This window comes from Athene cunicularia, assembly GCF_003259725.1.
Source record: "Athene cunicularia isolate RWA chromosome 3 unlocalized genomic scaffold, athCun1 chr3_part1, whole genome shotgun sequence".
Taxonomy (NCBI): Eukaryota; Metazoa; Chordata; class Aves; order Strigiformes; family Strigidae; genus Athene; species Athene cunicularia.
In genome coordinates, this window is record NW_020799097.1 from 22523080 (window position 1) to 22539597 (window position 16518).

The 16518-nt window shown below is 38.3% G+C and overlaps 1 protein-coding gene across 2 annotated transcripts in view; it reads left to right on the top strand.

The window, feature by feature from the left end:
* Positions 1-16518, top strand: part of ARHGEF10 (Rho guanine nucleotide exchange factor 10) — a 105210-nt gene that overhangs the window by 23325 nt on the left and 65367 nt on the right. The window contains exons 4-11 of one of the 2 annotated variants that reach the window (XM_026845317.1): positions 188-478; positions 1730-1793; positions 2765-2844; positions 3901-3957; positions 6604-6767; positions 9925-10041; positions 11264-11378; positions 13304-13416. In XM_026845317.1, the coding sequence (XP_026701118.1) occupies positions 188-478; positions 1730-1793; positions 2765-2844; positions 3901-3957; positions 6604-6767; positions 9925-10041; positions 11264-11378; positions 13304-13416 (1001 nt within the window). Of the gene's footprint in view, positions 1-181; positions 479-1729; positions 1794-2764; positions 2845-3900; positions 3958-6603; positions 6768-9924; positions 10042-11263; positions 11379-13303; positions 13417-16518 lie in introns of both variants that reach the window. The other variant, XM_026845316.1, reaches the window with a different exon arrangement.

Genomic DNA, 16518 nt, shown 5'->3' on the forward strand with positions numbered 1-16518 from the left:
GTTGTGTTCCTCTTCTCTGTAACGGGAAGGATACCACTACTGTGTGATAATTTTATGAGTCGTAGATTATAAGCAATATAGTAAGGATCATATTAGTGTTTAGGATGTTTGCAAAGAGCAATATTAAGCGGCTTGAACAAGTATTAAAAATTAAACTTCATTTTTTGGTTTGATTTTTCAGCTAAAGGGGTTGATAATGTAGAAGACAGTGAGAAACTACGAACATCAGAACCTGCTGCGGAGGGCACTCCAGCCAAAGCAAATCCCTACTCAGTCATAAATATTTCACCAATCCAAGACAAGGATCCATCCTCATCACCAGAACCAAGTCCTCAAGATGAATGTCCAAGTCCAGACTTGTCTGGTGGATATTCTGTTCCTGTTCCTTGTGGCTATGCTGTGCCATCTAATTTACCTTTGCTACTGCCAGCATACTCCAGTCCTGTCATAATACGCAGTGTTTCTGTAGATGAGGAAGGTACTGGTTTTATGCACCTTACTTCATTTGAAGGGGAATCCTTGTTTAACTTCAGTTCCTGTGCTGTTTTGTAAATGATTATGTAGCACTCAGCCTGGACATGTGCGGGAGATTTTGTGTCAAAATAGAAAAAGAACTCTATTCTGCAGTATGAACTAGAATTTCTTGTTAGACTTGGAAGAAAAATGGCAGTTTCTTTAAAAGAAAAAAAAAGGAAAAATGTTCCTATGGGACTCTGCTTGCTGTACTAGGATTGAGATACCTAAGTAAAGATCCATAAGAAAAATCAAATGTACATAGTCAGTTCTTTCTCAACCCTTCTTTAAGTTGGTGTTGTTTGACCTTTGTTTTGCTGGCACCATATTACAACATGTTGTACAAGGGAAGACTCCTGTCTTATCTTGCCATTAAGAGTGATTAATGCTAATTCTCTTTTCATGTAATGAAATAATTTCCAGAGCCATGCTTCAGTGTTCAAGCCAAATGGTTTCTTCTCAGACCTTATCGTGATTTATCTAGGTCCTAGCAGAGTTCCTGTCCCTTTTAGATACACTTCTGTTTGTTTATTTTCCAGTCCTCATGGATTTAGAGTTACTGTGGGATTTTTTTTCCTTGAGAATTGATGAATTCTGTTTGTACTTTCATACAATTTTAAGATAGAAGAGGAAACTTGAAAGAGACATAATGATGGATTATTGCAGAAACAGGAACAAACCCTTATTTTGTACCCAGAATCGGAAAAACTGACAGTTTAATGTAAAGAGAGCAGAAGGAACAGAAAGCTCCCCATATCCTGCCTTTCTTTTCTTTCATGTATTTTGAATATACTATTCTTTAGCTAGGCAGCAATTCTACTGTAATTCCACATACTGTGATACTTTGTTTTTGCAGCCTTTGCTGCCTACCACTGTTATGAATATTGGCAAGTAAAAGCAAATGTTTCTGTGGTTGTTACTGCCTGTAGAGGAATATATGTTTGAGAGATTAGAATTAAATGCATCAGACATTGTAACTTCCTCTTATACCAAATTGCTATGTCTCTGAGTTCTTTCATTTGCAAAAATGAGTGGTGTGAAGAAACTTTTAAATATTTTTAGATGTGTTAAAGAATAAAAATGCTGTATAGAAGTAGATTGTTCATTAGCAATGAACTAGTAAAATCAGTTTCTTATCCTAAAACATACCATTTGAACCATACCAACGTTTTATTACAAGCATTTTGGTGATTTTTTTTTTTTTTCTACTTAACAGGTACGCAGTCAGCAACTGAAGAATATCATTATAATTCTGTAAACTCGGAGGAGCCTCAAAATAGGTGATTGCCAGTTCAACATATTTTAATCTGTAAAACCTTAATTCCGAAGAAAGCTTTCATTTGATAAGTATCTATTTTAATGTGTGATGCTTCCATGTTTGATTATTTTCATTTTCTTAAATCCATAACTCTGTGTACCAAAATCGGCACTTATTGAGGTCTTGTATGTATAACTGTGCATGGCATTTTTGAAGGAACTAGGTTTAATTTTTATAGAGTCATAGCAACGTCAGCTGCTGGAGGTAGTCTAGCCTGCTGCTTTCAGCAGGACCACTGCCAACACACCATTAGATCAGCCATGGCCTTCATAGCTGAGCCTTGAAAATCAAGGGTGGAGGTGCTGCAGCTTTCTTGGGCAGTCTTCCCTGCTGTACTACCTTTTGGTGATTTTTTTTTTTTTTTTTTTCTTTTTCTCTTCCCTAATGTCCAAACCAAATCTTTCAGTGTGCAGTTAGTTGACCATTACCCCTGTGTATCATCTAGTACTGAAAAAAACCAGCCTCCAAAACCTCGAAACAAACCCGGACAAAAAAAAAACAAACAACCCAAACCCAAACAACACACCTCTGTATCTCAGATAGTTATAGCTCCTGTTGGATCACCCCATAGCATTCTTTTCACCAGACTAAATAAGCTCCAGGTTTTCCATCTCTTTCCGTGTGAAAGAGCAGCTCTCATTTCACTGCTTTCTGAGAGAGAGTTTTCTGTGTTCTGGTAGAAGAACTAAAAAGAAAAATGTTTCTTGAGATTGTAAGGGAAACATTTTCAATTTCTTGACTAAAAGTGTCAGACTTAAAGAGAATAGATTATTAATCTCCTAATTACATACTGAAGTAGCGTTTTTGAATAATCAGCAACTTCAGAACGGGAACTGGAAGGCAGCAATATATTTATTGTCTTATCTTCACAGTTGTTGAAAAACATTGTGGTGTGGATTTTAATGCTTTTATTTTATGGCCTTTTTTTTCAAGTGGAGATAACCAGACCAAGAGAGAGGATGATGCACTGGCTAAATGGGTTGCAGATCCTGCAAATACAGCATGGATGGATAGTAAGTATCAATTAACACTGAAGTAAAAGTATAGAAAATGGTCCATTTTACCTCTTGATCAACAGTGTGTGTGGATTTATCTATTATAGAGAAATGTCCATTTTCACTTTTATTGTATTTTTTCAGATATGTTCCAGAACATTCAGCAGTGTCATAAAACTCTGTATTTTAGAATAAAGTTAGCACTCACTTTTTTGTGAAGTGCTTTTTGGAGTCTGTGTAATCACTGTCCTAAGGAAATCATTTGGCTACATTGATACTTGTACAGTGGAAATTTGCTCAAGTTCAGAGTCTGCTCTGTGGCTGTATATGAAATTTTTCTTCTCATGCAGTAACTGGACAAGGTGGAAGGGAAGGAATTGCTGCTTTTTCTTGGTGTGTGCCCTTGGCTGGCAGACACAGAACAGAGCCTGTGTCATCAGAGGACAGGTTATCTTTTCTGTTCTCAGCTGTTCCCACTGGGCTGGAGATTCATCTTATATATCACTTGAAATGACTGAAGAATTTGCACCATTTTTCTGCTTCTTAATGTACTACAATGATCATTATATTATTTAGTTTTGGTTCTTTTAAAAAAATGTCTGTTACAACTTCTTTAGAGCAGCCCTTGACAAGCACAGAACATGCCATACTGCTGTAAAAAGGAGAGAGAAATGTTGGCTGTTGAAGTGCATTTCTGTTTTCAGGCTATCAGAGGTGGTCATAAACAATGCAGATAAAACTGAAATTTCACAGATACCTTATACTGGTTTTGTGCAGTATTGTATTATTTGAATGATTAGATGTACTAGCACAATGCTAGAGGAGAATGAGTTATATCTCCATTGTATTCATATGTGCCAATATAACAAAAATTCTTTAGAATATAATAGAGTATTTCAGTTGGAATGGACAGTGATCATCTAGTCTAACTGCCTGACTGCTTCAGGACTGACCAAAAGCTAAAGCATGTTGTTAAGGTCATTGTCCAAATGCCTCTTAAACTCTATTTATTGGTCCCATTCAAATTTTAGCAGGTTTCTCATTTGGTTGTGTTTTTTTCTGTTTTGCTTTTAGACCCAGATGAAGTAATTTATGATGATGTGCCAAGAGAAAATTCAGATTCTGAACCAGGTTTGAGGTCTTTGCTTTCAACATGGGCTGTATTACAATGCAATATGGAATTATGTGCATGTCGACTGAATAGATACATTAATTAAGGACCTAAATTATATGTAAATGGAATTAACACTATGTCAGTAATCAGTAGGTCTTACAGAGTTCAGAATTAAACTAACTCTTGAAAGACTCTTCAACAGGTCTCCTACACTGCTCTTCTCAGAAGCTGAATTCTGCTTTGTTCTATAGATATGTCCTAAACTCTGGAGTGTTCTGTATATTAGAGAGTTAGTGTTGGGTGTTATAGCTATAGTGACCTAAACAAGGCAAGGTAGGTGGGAAAAGGGTATTTTCAGTAGTTAAATAATGTATGATAATCCATCGTTGTCACAGTTAGAGACACATGTTATTTGCTTGAAAGTGGCCCTTCAACATAAAATACCTGAAAGAGATGATTCAGAGAGGCTGTTTAACTTTCTGACTGTGACTCTACAGAAGTATTTTATTTCAGCTTTGGAGTGGTCCAGCTCCTGATGAGATGTGACCATGTTTGGGAGGAGCAGAATAGATCTTGAAGTACTTGCTGGAAACAAGATTCTACCTTTACTGGGAATGGTGGAGATAGGGCTCAAGAAGCTTATTTGAATAAGCTTAGATTTGTTTTGGAGTTTTTGGTTATAGTGAAGACTGTCTTTAAAGATTGGTTGCTGCTAACTGATTTTGTGTTTGAGTGGATCGGCTTATTAGGAACTCAACATCTACTTGTCATGGCTCTCAGAATGTGTAGGTGTTTGATACTGAAGTTGTTAATAATTCAAGAAAACACTTAATCTTCCATCTGTGAAAACCACATTTATCTTTATAGCTGTAATATTTTAATTTCTTGTCCTTAGTGCTGTTCAGGCAAGGTGATTTACAAATTATAACTGAAATTTATTTCATTTATTATTTGAAAGTATTATGTTATATTTGTGACTTGAATGCTTTTATTACTGGAAGGTCTCTTCATGGACTGTGCTGCTTTGGGCAGGAACATCTTTGCAGTGTTGCTGCTCAGTCAGGAAACTTGTACACCAAGGCCAGAAGACTGAGCTGGGGAGGGATATGGGACATGCAGCAAAGATCTGCTGAGCATCTTGGTCAGAATTTTCAGGTTAACCCAGAAGACAGTAATTAAAACTTTGGCTTTCTGTTTGTCCCCAAAGACATTGAAAGATTCTGAGAAAATAGGTAGTGAGGGAAACTTCATCTTTGTACATGCATGATCTTGATATTATTAATTGTATATTTTGTCAGGGAGACAGAACTATTAAAAAAAATTCACAGTCAGAGCTCAGCCTACATTAGCATGTGGACAAGAAAAGTCCAACAAATCACTGGGTAAATCCTGCCCCAATACTGACATTGAAAATGTTTGACTTTTATAGAAGTCTGGAATTATTTTGACTTACTGTGATGATTCTCTTAAATTATTCATTGTGCTAGATTACCCCTAAATTTTCATCTTCAGTAACTAAATTTTAAGGACAGTCTTGATATGCATGGAGGGTTTTTTTTTAAAAAAAAAAATCCTTAAAATTTGATTCTTCCAAACTAGAGGAAATTCCTCTGTATTAATTATAAATAATTAATGTTAATAATAGAATATTATTATTGCTCAAAATATAGGTTTTAAATCACAGAATCCACAATTTAGAAGCATGTGTAAAATATGTCAGCTTTTCTTTCAAGTATATTTTTTTCTCAATTTAAATAAAACTTCAATCTTAAATTATGGAAGCACAACTTTTGTTTATTGAATTTAGAGACAGTTTAAATGCTGCATTATAATGTCTGCCAATAGGGATCCCTGGCAGAAGTGTCCACACTTCTCTACTTGAAATGACAAATGGTGTTGTATGTAGAGTGCATGCCTGTTTACTGATAAATAATTGGCACTAAAAATTTTCCGTTTTGTTTTGAGTCAGTTTGTTGTACTTGACATCTGTGCCAACGAAAAGACCTGTGTCTTTAACAGGTAATACTTTGGTCAGCCTTTGCAAGATCACTTTCTGTATATTGAAAAGGTTAATACTTCAGCTCTTGGACTAAGTTATGATGGGTAAGGTAACCTGAAGGTATGGGAGACTACTAGTGATTGGTGGAGTTGCAAGAATGATGAGTCATGAAATATCATAATGTAACATGTTTCTTGCTACTTTGGTCTGATCTGTCCTACTTGAAGTAGTGACATTTTCCTTTGATTCTTGTAATGTTTTAGCATTTGTCATTTGAGCTGATGATGAAGATGTTCCTAGGGACAAGTGGTAGGCTTGCAAATGGAAGGATGCTTCTCAGTGCAGATGTGTGTTCACAGCTAAAGTTTGGATTTCCTTTGAATTTCTTCTAAAACATGTTGTGGGATTTGGACATAAGTGCAGTTTGAGAAGGGCATGTTTTTAAAAGGATTTGGTGTGTACCCATAACACTGTCGCCATTTAGTACTCAGTTTCAATAAAGACAACCCACTTTGGCTATTTGAATATTGGACTTAATTCACATTTAAAAATGTGTGTATAGTAGTCTGTATATTTCTTTATAGTATATCCTGAACAAGTGTTTTGGTGTTAAAGCAATCACAAATTTCAGTGTAGCTTTTTAATTTTGGTTTAATTCTTGCAGAGGAAATGATTTATGATGATGTTGAAAATGGTGATGATGGTGGAAACAGCTCGCTGGAATATGGGTGGAGTTCAAGTGAGTTTGAAAGCTATGAAGAGCAGAGTGATTCTGAGTGTAAAAATGGAATTCCCAGCTCCTTTTTACGAGGCAATCACAAGAGACATGTATGTATCCCACAGTGCTGCTTAATCATTGAGGTTATCCTGATTTCCAACACTTGCCTTTCTCACCTGTATTTCTCTTCTCCTCAATTCAGTTTCAAATGCCAACAGCATCTTTTTAAATGAGACGTGAATCACTGTGGGAGTGACAGTCCACAACAAAATGTAACAGAGAGAAGATAAAAATATTAAACAGAAGCTCCTTAAAAAAGAAAAAACGCAAATTGGATAAAAGTGAAATTTAAAAATTGATTATTTTTGCTTGTGAGCAGTTCTTCACCTTTTCTTCTTTTTCAGCAGCTGGATTAGTGTAAGTTGTAAATGAGTGTGGAAAATGATGTGAAGAGCAAATGGGGCTAAACCTGACAAGACTTGAAGTTTTGGGATCCTTCAGGTTCTCAAAAGTCACAAAACTATTCACCAGTGTTCCCTACCTTTCAGTCTTAGATCTGGATCACTTTGGTTGTTTGAAGGTGACAGAGCTTAAAAAAAAAAATCCTGAAAATAAATTTCTGTGATCAAAGAGAAGTCTGTAATATTTATTAAGGAGAGAAGAGAGGAGGTGTGATTAAAATGATCCATTTGTGACACATCTCTGGTCTAGTGTCCTTGGCTACAACTGTGTTACAGGAAGCAGGAAGACACTGATGCCGTGGGTGCCTGCCCTCGCTGCCTGTATCTGATTGCACCTCGGGAGGAGCCCGGGTCTCCTGTGCTCTTGATGCTTCAGCTTCTCGGCTTCTGCCCTTGTGCACTTTCTGTGTGATGGAAGCCTTGCCTGGGACCTGGGCAGCCTCCCACTGCTCTGAGCGCTTTGAGGACTGGGGTGCAGGGCACTGGGAACAGGAAGGGCCAGGTTCAGTGACTGGAGTTTCTGCAAAATCCTCAGGGCCCCCCAGTGTGCTGGCTGGGGACAGACACCCAAAGGCCACTTCACAGCTGTGTACTGTTGAGTGCTCCAGTACCCCGGGGCTGGCAGCCAGGATGTTCTTCCATGGGACCCTTATTTTCATTTTACAGGTTTCTTATCTTCATGAGAATAAAAGTCTCACTGTCTGTATTTCCCTCCAGTACACATTATCTGCTCTCCCCCCACCTCCATCCTTGCTGTCTGCCCTTTGGAAATCAGGGAGCAAGCAATTAACTGCACAATTTGAGCCCACTGAAATCAGCACTTTGTAAGCTGACTGTTCATCTTCTGATTTTGTTTTGGTTTTGTCTTGGCAAGTTTAAACTATTGCAGCTGTTTCTTTCTGGGGAGTTTTTTAACTAGACTGGAGAAAACTGAGTTTGGGCTTTTAATACCTTTGGAAGAGACTAGGAAATGACTGCATGTGAGTGTGTAAGTCTTAACATGGCTGCTGGTTTGGTTTGGGGTTTTTTTCACCTGTTCCTGTTGTCTTGTAGCTTCAGCTTTGGCCATAGTCATAGGAATCTATTTACACATGTGCACAAAGCAAGGTTTAAAGCTTTTTAAACACTTATAAGTACACTTTGATCTGTTGGCAGTGGGTTGAGAGTGATGGTGCCAGTATCAGACACAGTGTATCTGAGCAAGAGATCAAGGGGTAGAAGGAGGAGAGAAGTGTGCTTGGGGGTACTGCACTGCAGCTAACTTCCAAGCCTTTGACAAAAGGTTTTGACAATTGTTTTGTGAGGATGGGGATGTGGAGCCTAGGGACACATTAGTTGGTTCATAGAAAAGTCAGAGAGGCCGCTGCACCTGGTTAGGTTACTGGGAGGTGGAGAGGTCAGGAAACTAGAGAAGGGGTTTTGCAGAGAATGAGGAAAGGCAGATACTTTAAGTTTGTTGAAAGAAAAAAACCCAACAACAAACCCAAACAACAACAACAACAAAACCCTAACCAACTGACCAAAACAAAAAAAAACCCCAACCCTACCTGCACCAGCACTTCAGCACAGGCAGAAACTACTCCACTTTATAGCTTTTCTCTGTATCCATTCTTTGCACTAGCTTTCACTTCTCCTCAGGTCTTGCAATGGATGTTTTTCCCATTACGTCTTCTGTAGCCTTTCAGAGTCTATGAGGGACTTGCCTTGCTTATTATTTTTAGTGTCCGTTGAAAAGTATGGGAAGGTTAGAGGTGGGAATTTAATTTTAAATGCTGGTATAACTTCCCTCAAAGTCACATTAGTCACTTTTTCATTATGACTCTTGTTTTTTTTTGTTTTTTGTTTTTTTTAAGACAGAAAGGTTTTTGTGCTGTTAAATATTTCTAGTCAGTGAACCAGACGCTGTTCTTAATTATACTGCTGTAATGCCAGAATCATCATGTTAGAGGTAATAGCATCCTGACCGAGCCTGGTTGAGCTAAACAGTTGGACCTGTCCCTTTGTTCTCAACTCAGTAGGCCTTCTCTTTCCTGATGCTTTTATTTCTTGCCAAATAACTCTGTTGACATCAATCTGAGAGTTTTTTCATTGGAATTCTATTATAAGGTGCACCAAATATTTTCTTCTTTATTCTGGTTACGTTTTAACCTCTCATATCTGGTGCTTTCAAAATGTTTAACAAATGTTAATTACTATTCCAGAACATTTCTCTGCAATAGTTTCCTTACCTTACAAATGTATGAGATGATTACACCCATGGTCATACAATCCTGTGATAGATGCATGTGGAAATTACAAGACTGTGCCTCCTCCCCTGTTAGTGACTCCTTACCCAACTTGCTGGCACTGTCATTCTCCATGTTCTCAGGTGCCAGTAGTGTCCACAGGTTCTTCAGCCTTTGAGAATTCTCCCGATTCACTATTTTGAAGGATAGTCAAAAATGTACTCACTAGGGTTTGTCCTCCAATGAATGATGCTCATGGTTAAAGCTGATGTGTTGTTTCTATACAGCTTAAAAGAGATGTACGCAATACAGTTAATACACTTAGCTTAGCCTAAGTGACTTTGCTTCTCTCTTTACATAATTGCCAGTGTAGTAGAAAGGCGCCTGTCTGAGTTTCAGAAAGTTCAGTGATGCACTGGAGTGATGGTCCATTTGACAGGTTGGAGCTTCCGTAAATTTTCCCTCAGTTGTCTGTGTATGAGTCGGCAGATGGGGCAACATGCATGATATATGCAAGTACTTTAGCATGAAGTTTTCACTACAGGATTTTTGAAAAGACTGTGTCTTTTTATACACTGTAGCTTTCTCATGACCTAACGCGTTTAAAGGAGCATTATGAAAAAAAGATGAAAGATTTGATGGCAAACACTGTGGGAGCAGTAGAGATTCAGCAACTAAAGCAAAAACATGAGCTGAAGGTAGTGTAGTTGATTTTTGTAACTAGCTATGTTTAACTGATTACTTTTCCAACACAGACAATGTTGTCTTTTTCTTTTAATAACTCGAAAAAAGTGAACAATAATTTGTATGAAATTAATTCTGAATGTGCTGGATTTTTGTTATTATACAGTTTGTCCTAAGTACTTTAAGGACCTTTTCTCATGCTTATTTTTAATGGTAACACTTTCAAAAGACAAGATAGGGCATTGTCTTTCCCTGCTGGCTGGTGCCCGTATCCCAGAGCATGAACCAGGTGTACAGCCCTGGGACCTCTCCAAGAGCCAGGTGAGCTCCACAGGGCTAGCCTTGACCCTGGCTCTCCAGCCATGCAGGATCAAATTGTGGGAGTCAATCTCCCTGCTCTCCGTTCTGAATGGAGGCAGTATTAAAAGGCTGAGTTTTTGCTAAAAGCTTCATCTCAAACTGAGAATTTGACTGATTGCAGCAAGACAGCTTTGTTTGTGTTCTAATGTCACTGATCCATGACAGCTCTGACAGTAGTGGGGATTTTTTGCTGTGGTGGCATTTTTGGAAAACAAAAGTACAAAGCAGGTGTTTTTTAATAAACATTTCATAGTGAAACAACACTCCATTTTTTTTTCCCATAAAATTTCTTTTTGTTTTAGTAATATACTATAAAATTATGTAATTCTTAATTAAGTCAACTTATTTCTTCAGTTAATAAAATTGTTACTTGTAACATTTTCTGCAAAACAGTGTTTATTTAAGAATAGAGTTAATATAGAACTGAACCTAGGAGATTAGGTCAGAAATACTTTGGCAGAGATAGTGGGACATTGGAAGATGAACAAGAGCCCTGACCATTAACTATGAACTACTGTTCATAGTATTTATTTGTTATATAACGTAAAGCCAAGCATTTGAGACTATTTTGAGTTCAGATGTTTGATTCAGAAGAGTTAAGCATTTCTGCCATTTTAGGCTTGCATGAAGTAATATTGCCATGAAGTAATTCCCTTTCTCCAGGTTTGATTTTATTAAGATACAGTTGCTCAGATCTCAGCTTTGATGGATCTATATACTATTTATATATTCCTTTGACTTTGGGCTATATTTATAGCATAAACTACTTGACAGTGTTTTTTCTCAAGCTATTTTGATCAAAAGTATTTTGCATGGGTTGCCCAAATATGTTCCTATTATTCACTGAACATGTAGACTGTATTTTTTATCTTACAGATGCAAAAGCTTATGAGAGCTGCTAGAGAAGGTACCAAAGATGGGCTCGAAAAGACAAAAGCAGCTGTGAAAAAGGGTCGTTCTTTCATTAGAACAAAATCTTTTATTTCTCAAGGTATGTGCCAATTATACTGTCTTCGTTACTCTCTTCAGTCATTTCTGAGAAAGGAAGTGAATGGCTTAGCAGGCTTTTGTACTGGGAGCTGAGTACCGGATGCATAAAATCAGCTTTATAGCAATAAAGTATGGTGAAATATCCAGTTCAGATGAGAGTATGGTCAATGCGTCTTGACTGGTTTTAGGTTGGGGTCAAGAACCTGAGTGATGTGAGAAACCTGTGGACCACAGAGAAGGGTCTGCATAAAACCAACAAAAATAAAAAAAATACCATCAGTGTCATACAGACTATCTAGGTACACGTATATGGGAGTATGGAAATTATCTTAAGTTAGTAAGTCTGTCCAGTTCCCTCCACCAAGTAACTCCTGAAGGTCAGGAAATTCTTCTGTTATGAAATGGTTTTCAGTGGAGTGACAGTTGACTATCCCTCTCATGGCTGAGGGATAACAAACATTTTTTGTGCTTAAGAGTGGAAGTAGATGAGACTGTTCTGCTTTATCACAGTTTGATGATTTTTGATGAAAGCTGAGTTTGAATTGGGAAAACAGAAAGTGATCTAAAATCAAAAAGCTGAAAGTTGTTGTGTTCTTTCTCTAGTTAAGAACAAATGTCAGCCCTCTGTCATGAGCCTCAGCAGCAGGAATCCACAGTTAATTTTTGCAAGAGGCAGGGGATAGATACTGAACACAAATTTATTTCTTCTTCAGAGTAAGTTTGAGAGGTAGTATGTCTTTCTGCTCAAGTTTCTGCCCAACTAATTGAATGGTTGTAACTTCAGAGCTTACAAAACTACAATGTTAGGAAGCTAAAGCCACAAGACTGGAACAAGACATTTTTAGTGAGTGAGCTAACATAAAGCAGCATCCTATCTGTAAGGACCAAGACATGTCTTGCATCCCTATTCCAGCCTCTGACTGCTTCTGAATCTACCTAATTCACAGACAGAAAAGAGAAAGTTATTTGTGCAAACTTAAATCGTCAAAAATGTATCCTCAGCTTCTTGCTGTTGTGCAGGAGAAAATGATCTGCTTCAGCAGGGCAATGTTACAATGGACCCGGCATTCCTCCTTACAGTTCTAGAAGTTAGGTAGCAGAGACAGGATATTTGTGGATAGTTTAATCCCTAAACCACTTAACAAATTATCAGGGAGCTTGTGACAAATTTGTGGAATAAACTCATTAATTCCTCCCAGCCAACAGATCTGCCTCCCTTACTTATCTATCTTTTTTTTTTTTTTTTTTTTTTTTTTTTTTCTAAAACACAGTTTCTCATACTGTTCTTTCTTTATCTGTACTTTGTCCGTGTCTGCGTCTTTGGCTGGCTGCATACTGCCACCTATCACTGTACCTTGGTGGTGCTTTTTCCATAAAATTAGTATGTAATGAGCAATGCAGAATCCCTTACACTCATTTCTGATGAAACCCAACATTTTGGTACATTTGGATACTTAGTTCAGTTACGGAAGGGTGTATGGAATTTTTTAAGCTGGATCATATTACATGTGTGTTTAATGTCTTTCCAAAGGCCATTTATTTCTAAACTGCTGGCCCGGGAGCTGCAGTATTTTAACCCTAGTTGTCATGCCCTGCACTCTGGACAGCCCTGTTCTCCTGGCTGTGAAGAGAGACTAGAGGTCAAGCAAAAGGTGCATAGGTTGTCTCCTTCTCTGTGGATTTTAGGATTTTGAGATACCTTTGAAAAAGTCTGTGTATTAGAGCCACTACCGGTAGTGGTATTTATGTGATTTCACAGGTGATAACAGACGTGGGTGATACAGAAGTGGGAGATTTCTTCGGCAACTGAAAATAAGACTGCTGTGTAATTACTGTGCTTGGATGACAGAATCTTTGCTTTATTTTTTTTTCTTCTTTCAATCAAAGTTGTAAAAGTTGGCATTTTGGTTATTCAATTATTTGTAGATCATAGATCATCATGTCTGGAAGAAGAGGAGCTAAATTTATTTATTGATGTGGACTGTATGCATACAGAAGCCATTATGACTCCTATGCCTGAAGGATTATCACAGCAGCAGGTAGTAGGCTTTTGGAAATACGGTCTTCTGCATTTTTCCTCTCCTTCAGCTCTGTGTCAATGGCTCCCAGGTGCCTTGCTCATCAAATATATTGGCATTTAACATAAATTAAGTGGACATCAAATTCAGAACTGAATAAGTGGCTTATTGAAAATTGGTATGTGTGCATATATTTGCATCAGTCCTGAATTCAACCAGAGATGCAAAATGTTGGAAAATTATAAAATTATCTATAATAACTATATTGTTTTCCTACCTGAACACTTAAACTAAATGTGATGGTTTTGAGTGAAAACGAGAATAATTTGAACATTTCTATTGAGTCAGAAGACATTGTTCCAGGTGCTCCAACTTTTCTGTTTTAAATGTAGAGAATATCCTGTATGCTGTCTGAATCTTAAGATTAAAAAAAAAACTTGTTCCAAATAAAGTCAAGTCTACAGAAGAGTATATTTTGCTGTTCTGTACCTCAAACTCTATAGTTACTGTGGAAATCACTTCAAAAACCACAGAAGTCAGCATCAGTTAGAAATTTTTGGCTGAAAATAAACCCTGTGGGTTCATGTTACTGTAGTTATGACAAGTAGTAACTATATAGAATTTTTTACTTGTGGTGTCATGACTTGGTCAGAAAATTAACAGAAATCCAAATTAGGGGCAGCTGAAGAGACTGGTATAAGGTTTTCCTGTTGCTTGGTGAGGTTTATTTTTCTAATGTGTTTAGCACAGTGGAATGCTAATCTTGTAACAATTCAACTACCAAACTGTGTTATGTTACTGTAAGATTTAATTATAACATAAGATCTCAGCATCAATCTGAATGCTGTCTTTTCCTTCTTTCCACACAGGGTTTGAGAGTTTCACTGGGGTTTTTTTGTAGGTAATTAAAAATAAATGTACCCTCTTTTGGAAAAATAGAGTACTCTTAATTTGAAGAAAACTAGTAACTGTTGTGTAGGTCATTCTGTGTGTTGCTTATCTACCCAGGAGGAGCTGCACAAGATGGTAGGAATAGAGTTTAGGAAAGCCAAATCTCATCTTGTGCTAGTGAGGTGTGAAGGGCAACAACTAGAAGTTTCTTATATGTACATTGGCAGCAAAAGGAAGGCTAAAAATAATATGAGTCTGCTGCTTTATGGGTCAGGGACCTAGTGACTAAGGGCACTGAAAAGGCCGAGGTACTCAGTGCCACCTTTGCCTCAGCTTTTACTTGGTGAGGTTTGTCCTCAGGCATCTTGAGGTTTGTCCTCAGGCAGGTCCTGCTGAAGTGAAGTATTGCCTGCAGTTAGGGGGTACTGAGACCAGTTGGACATAGAGGTGTCTGTGGGACCAGGTGGGTTAGATTTAAGGGTGCTGAGGGTAAGGCCGTTCTCTGTTGTCTAAGATCACAGTGATCAGAAGACTGGAAAAAAGTAAATGTCACACTCATGCTCAAGAGCAGCAAGGGGGATCCAACTGGTCTCACCTCAGTCCCTGCAAAGATGATGGAGCAAATGTTCCTGGGAGCTATTTCTGGGTTCAGAAGGACAGGAGGATGATTGTTAACAGTCAGCATAGGTGGACCAGAGTCCATGGTTGTGCCTGACCAGCTTGAGTCCCTTTGAGATGAGTGTCTTGCAGACAGAGGATAGCAGAGGATGTCATTTACCTCTGCTTTAGCAAGGCTTTCAGCAGTCCCCTGAAGTACCCTTGGAGACGTATATGTGAGATCGAATTTGTATGGGTGGACTAGAAGGTGGGTGGAAAACAGGTGAGGACACGATGCTCAGAAATTTGTAGTCTGTAGTACAAATTCTGGTGGGTGACCAGTGTTCATGGTATCCCTCGGGAACAGATACAGGGCCTGTGGTGTTTAGTGCCTTTATTAATGATCTGAATACCAGCTGCAGTGCACCTTTGGAGGGGTACAGCAGGCGGGGGGGTGGTGGGGGGTAGGGCTGCTGGTCAGCTTGGCTTTGATGGGCTGAGGTTGACAGAAAAACTCAAGCAGCTCAAAGAGGCCAACGCAAGTTCTGGCACTGGGATGGAGTGACCCATTCCACGACACAGGCTGGAAGCCGGCAGACTGCACAGCATTCCTGGGCATTCCAGCTGGCTGGAGAGGGTGAAAGTCAGAAATCCCTTCCAACCTGGACTGCTCTGCCATGAACGAGCTGACTTTATGAATGTGCTGCTTTTAAACAGCAGGTGGCACGATAGCTTTTATTTAAAATCTGGTGCCTGTTCAAATATTATGTCCCGGGTTGGGTCTCAGTCATATTAGCTTTTGTTTTGTTTTAATACTGGGGCCTGAATTCTTACGTTAAGTACTAGCAAAAATGTGAATATAAATGCAAGACTTGCATTCAAGTTGTGCATATCTATTGCAATAATGTGTAGGCACTCTTAAGTATCTATTTTGTGTATTATAGAGCTTGAAAAAAATTTCTACAGTTGTTTAATCTTTTCAGAAGAATGAACTGTGACTAAAAGTAGAGTTACTATCCTTTACCAGAACAGCTGATACATTATACCAAATAAGACACTGCTAAATCCATTATAAACACAAATTAGACACAACTAATTTGACCATATAGATCTTTCAGCATTTTGAAATCTTGCTTTGAAATGCCACTACTTGAAAGAAAATCCTCACATAACATGAACTTAACTTAATAATGCAAAATACAAGTGTGGAGGAGGCAGGAGGCCGTGGGGATCAGGAGCAGAGAGAAGCAAGTCTGAGATTTGATTTTCATGGTCATTTAGCCTATCTTAAAATAGCAAAAGAAGCAGTTTTGCCTTTCCTTGTAGTTGTGGGGAAAGGCTTAACCCTGCCCTTGTGCTGTCTTCTCCCTCAGAGTCCTGCTTTTGAAAGCCCTGGGGATGAGCTGGATTAGGAAATGGATTTGGGTGAAAACAAATCCTTAAAACCAGCATGAAATCTAATCAATAACAGTAAGAAGTTTAAATTTTAAACCAGACCAGTTTCCGCAGTCCTTCCTGTCATGTCACCTGCACATGCATACAAAGTGCATTTCAGCTGAATTACAGAAGCAGGAGGTGGAGAAGGAGGTGTGATAAATAGCCTGTAGTTTGTAAACATGAAATATGGTGGGCTTT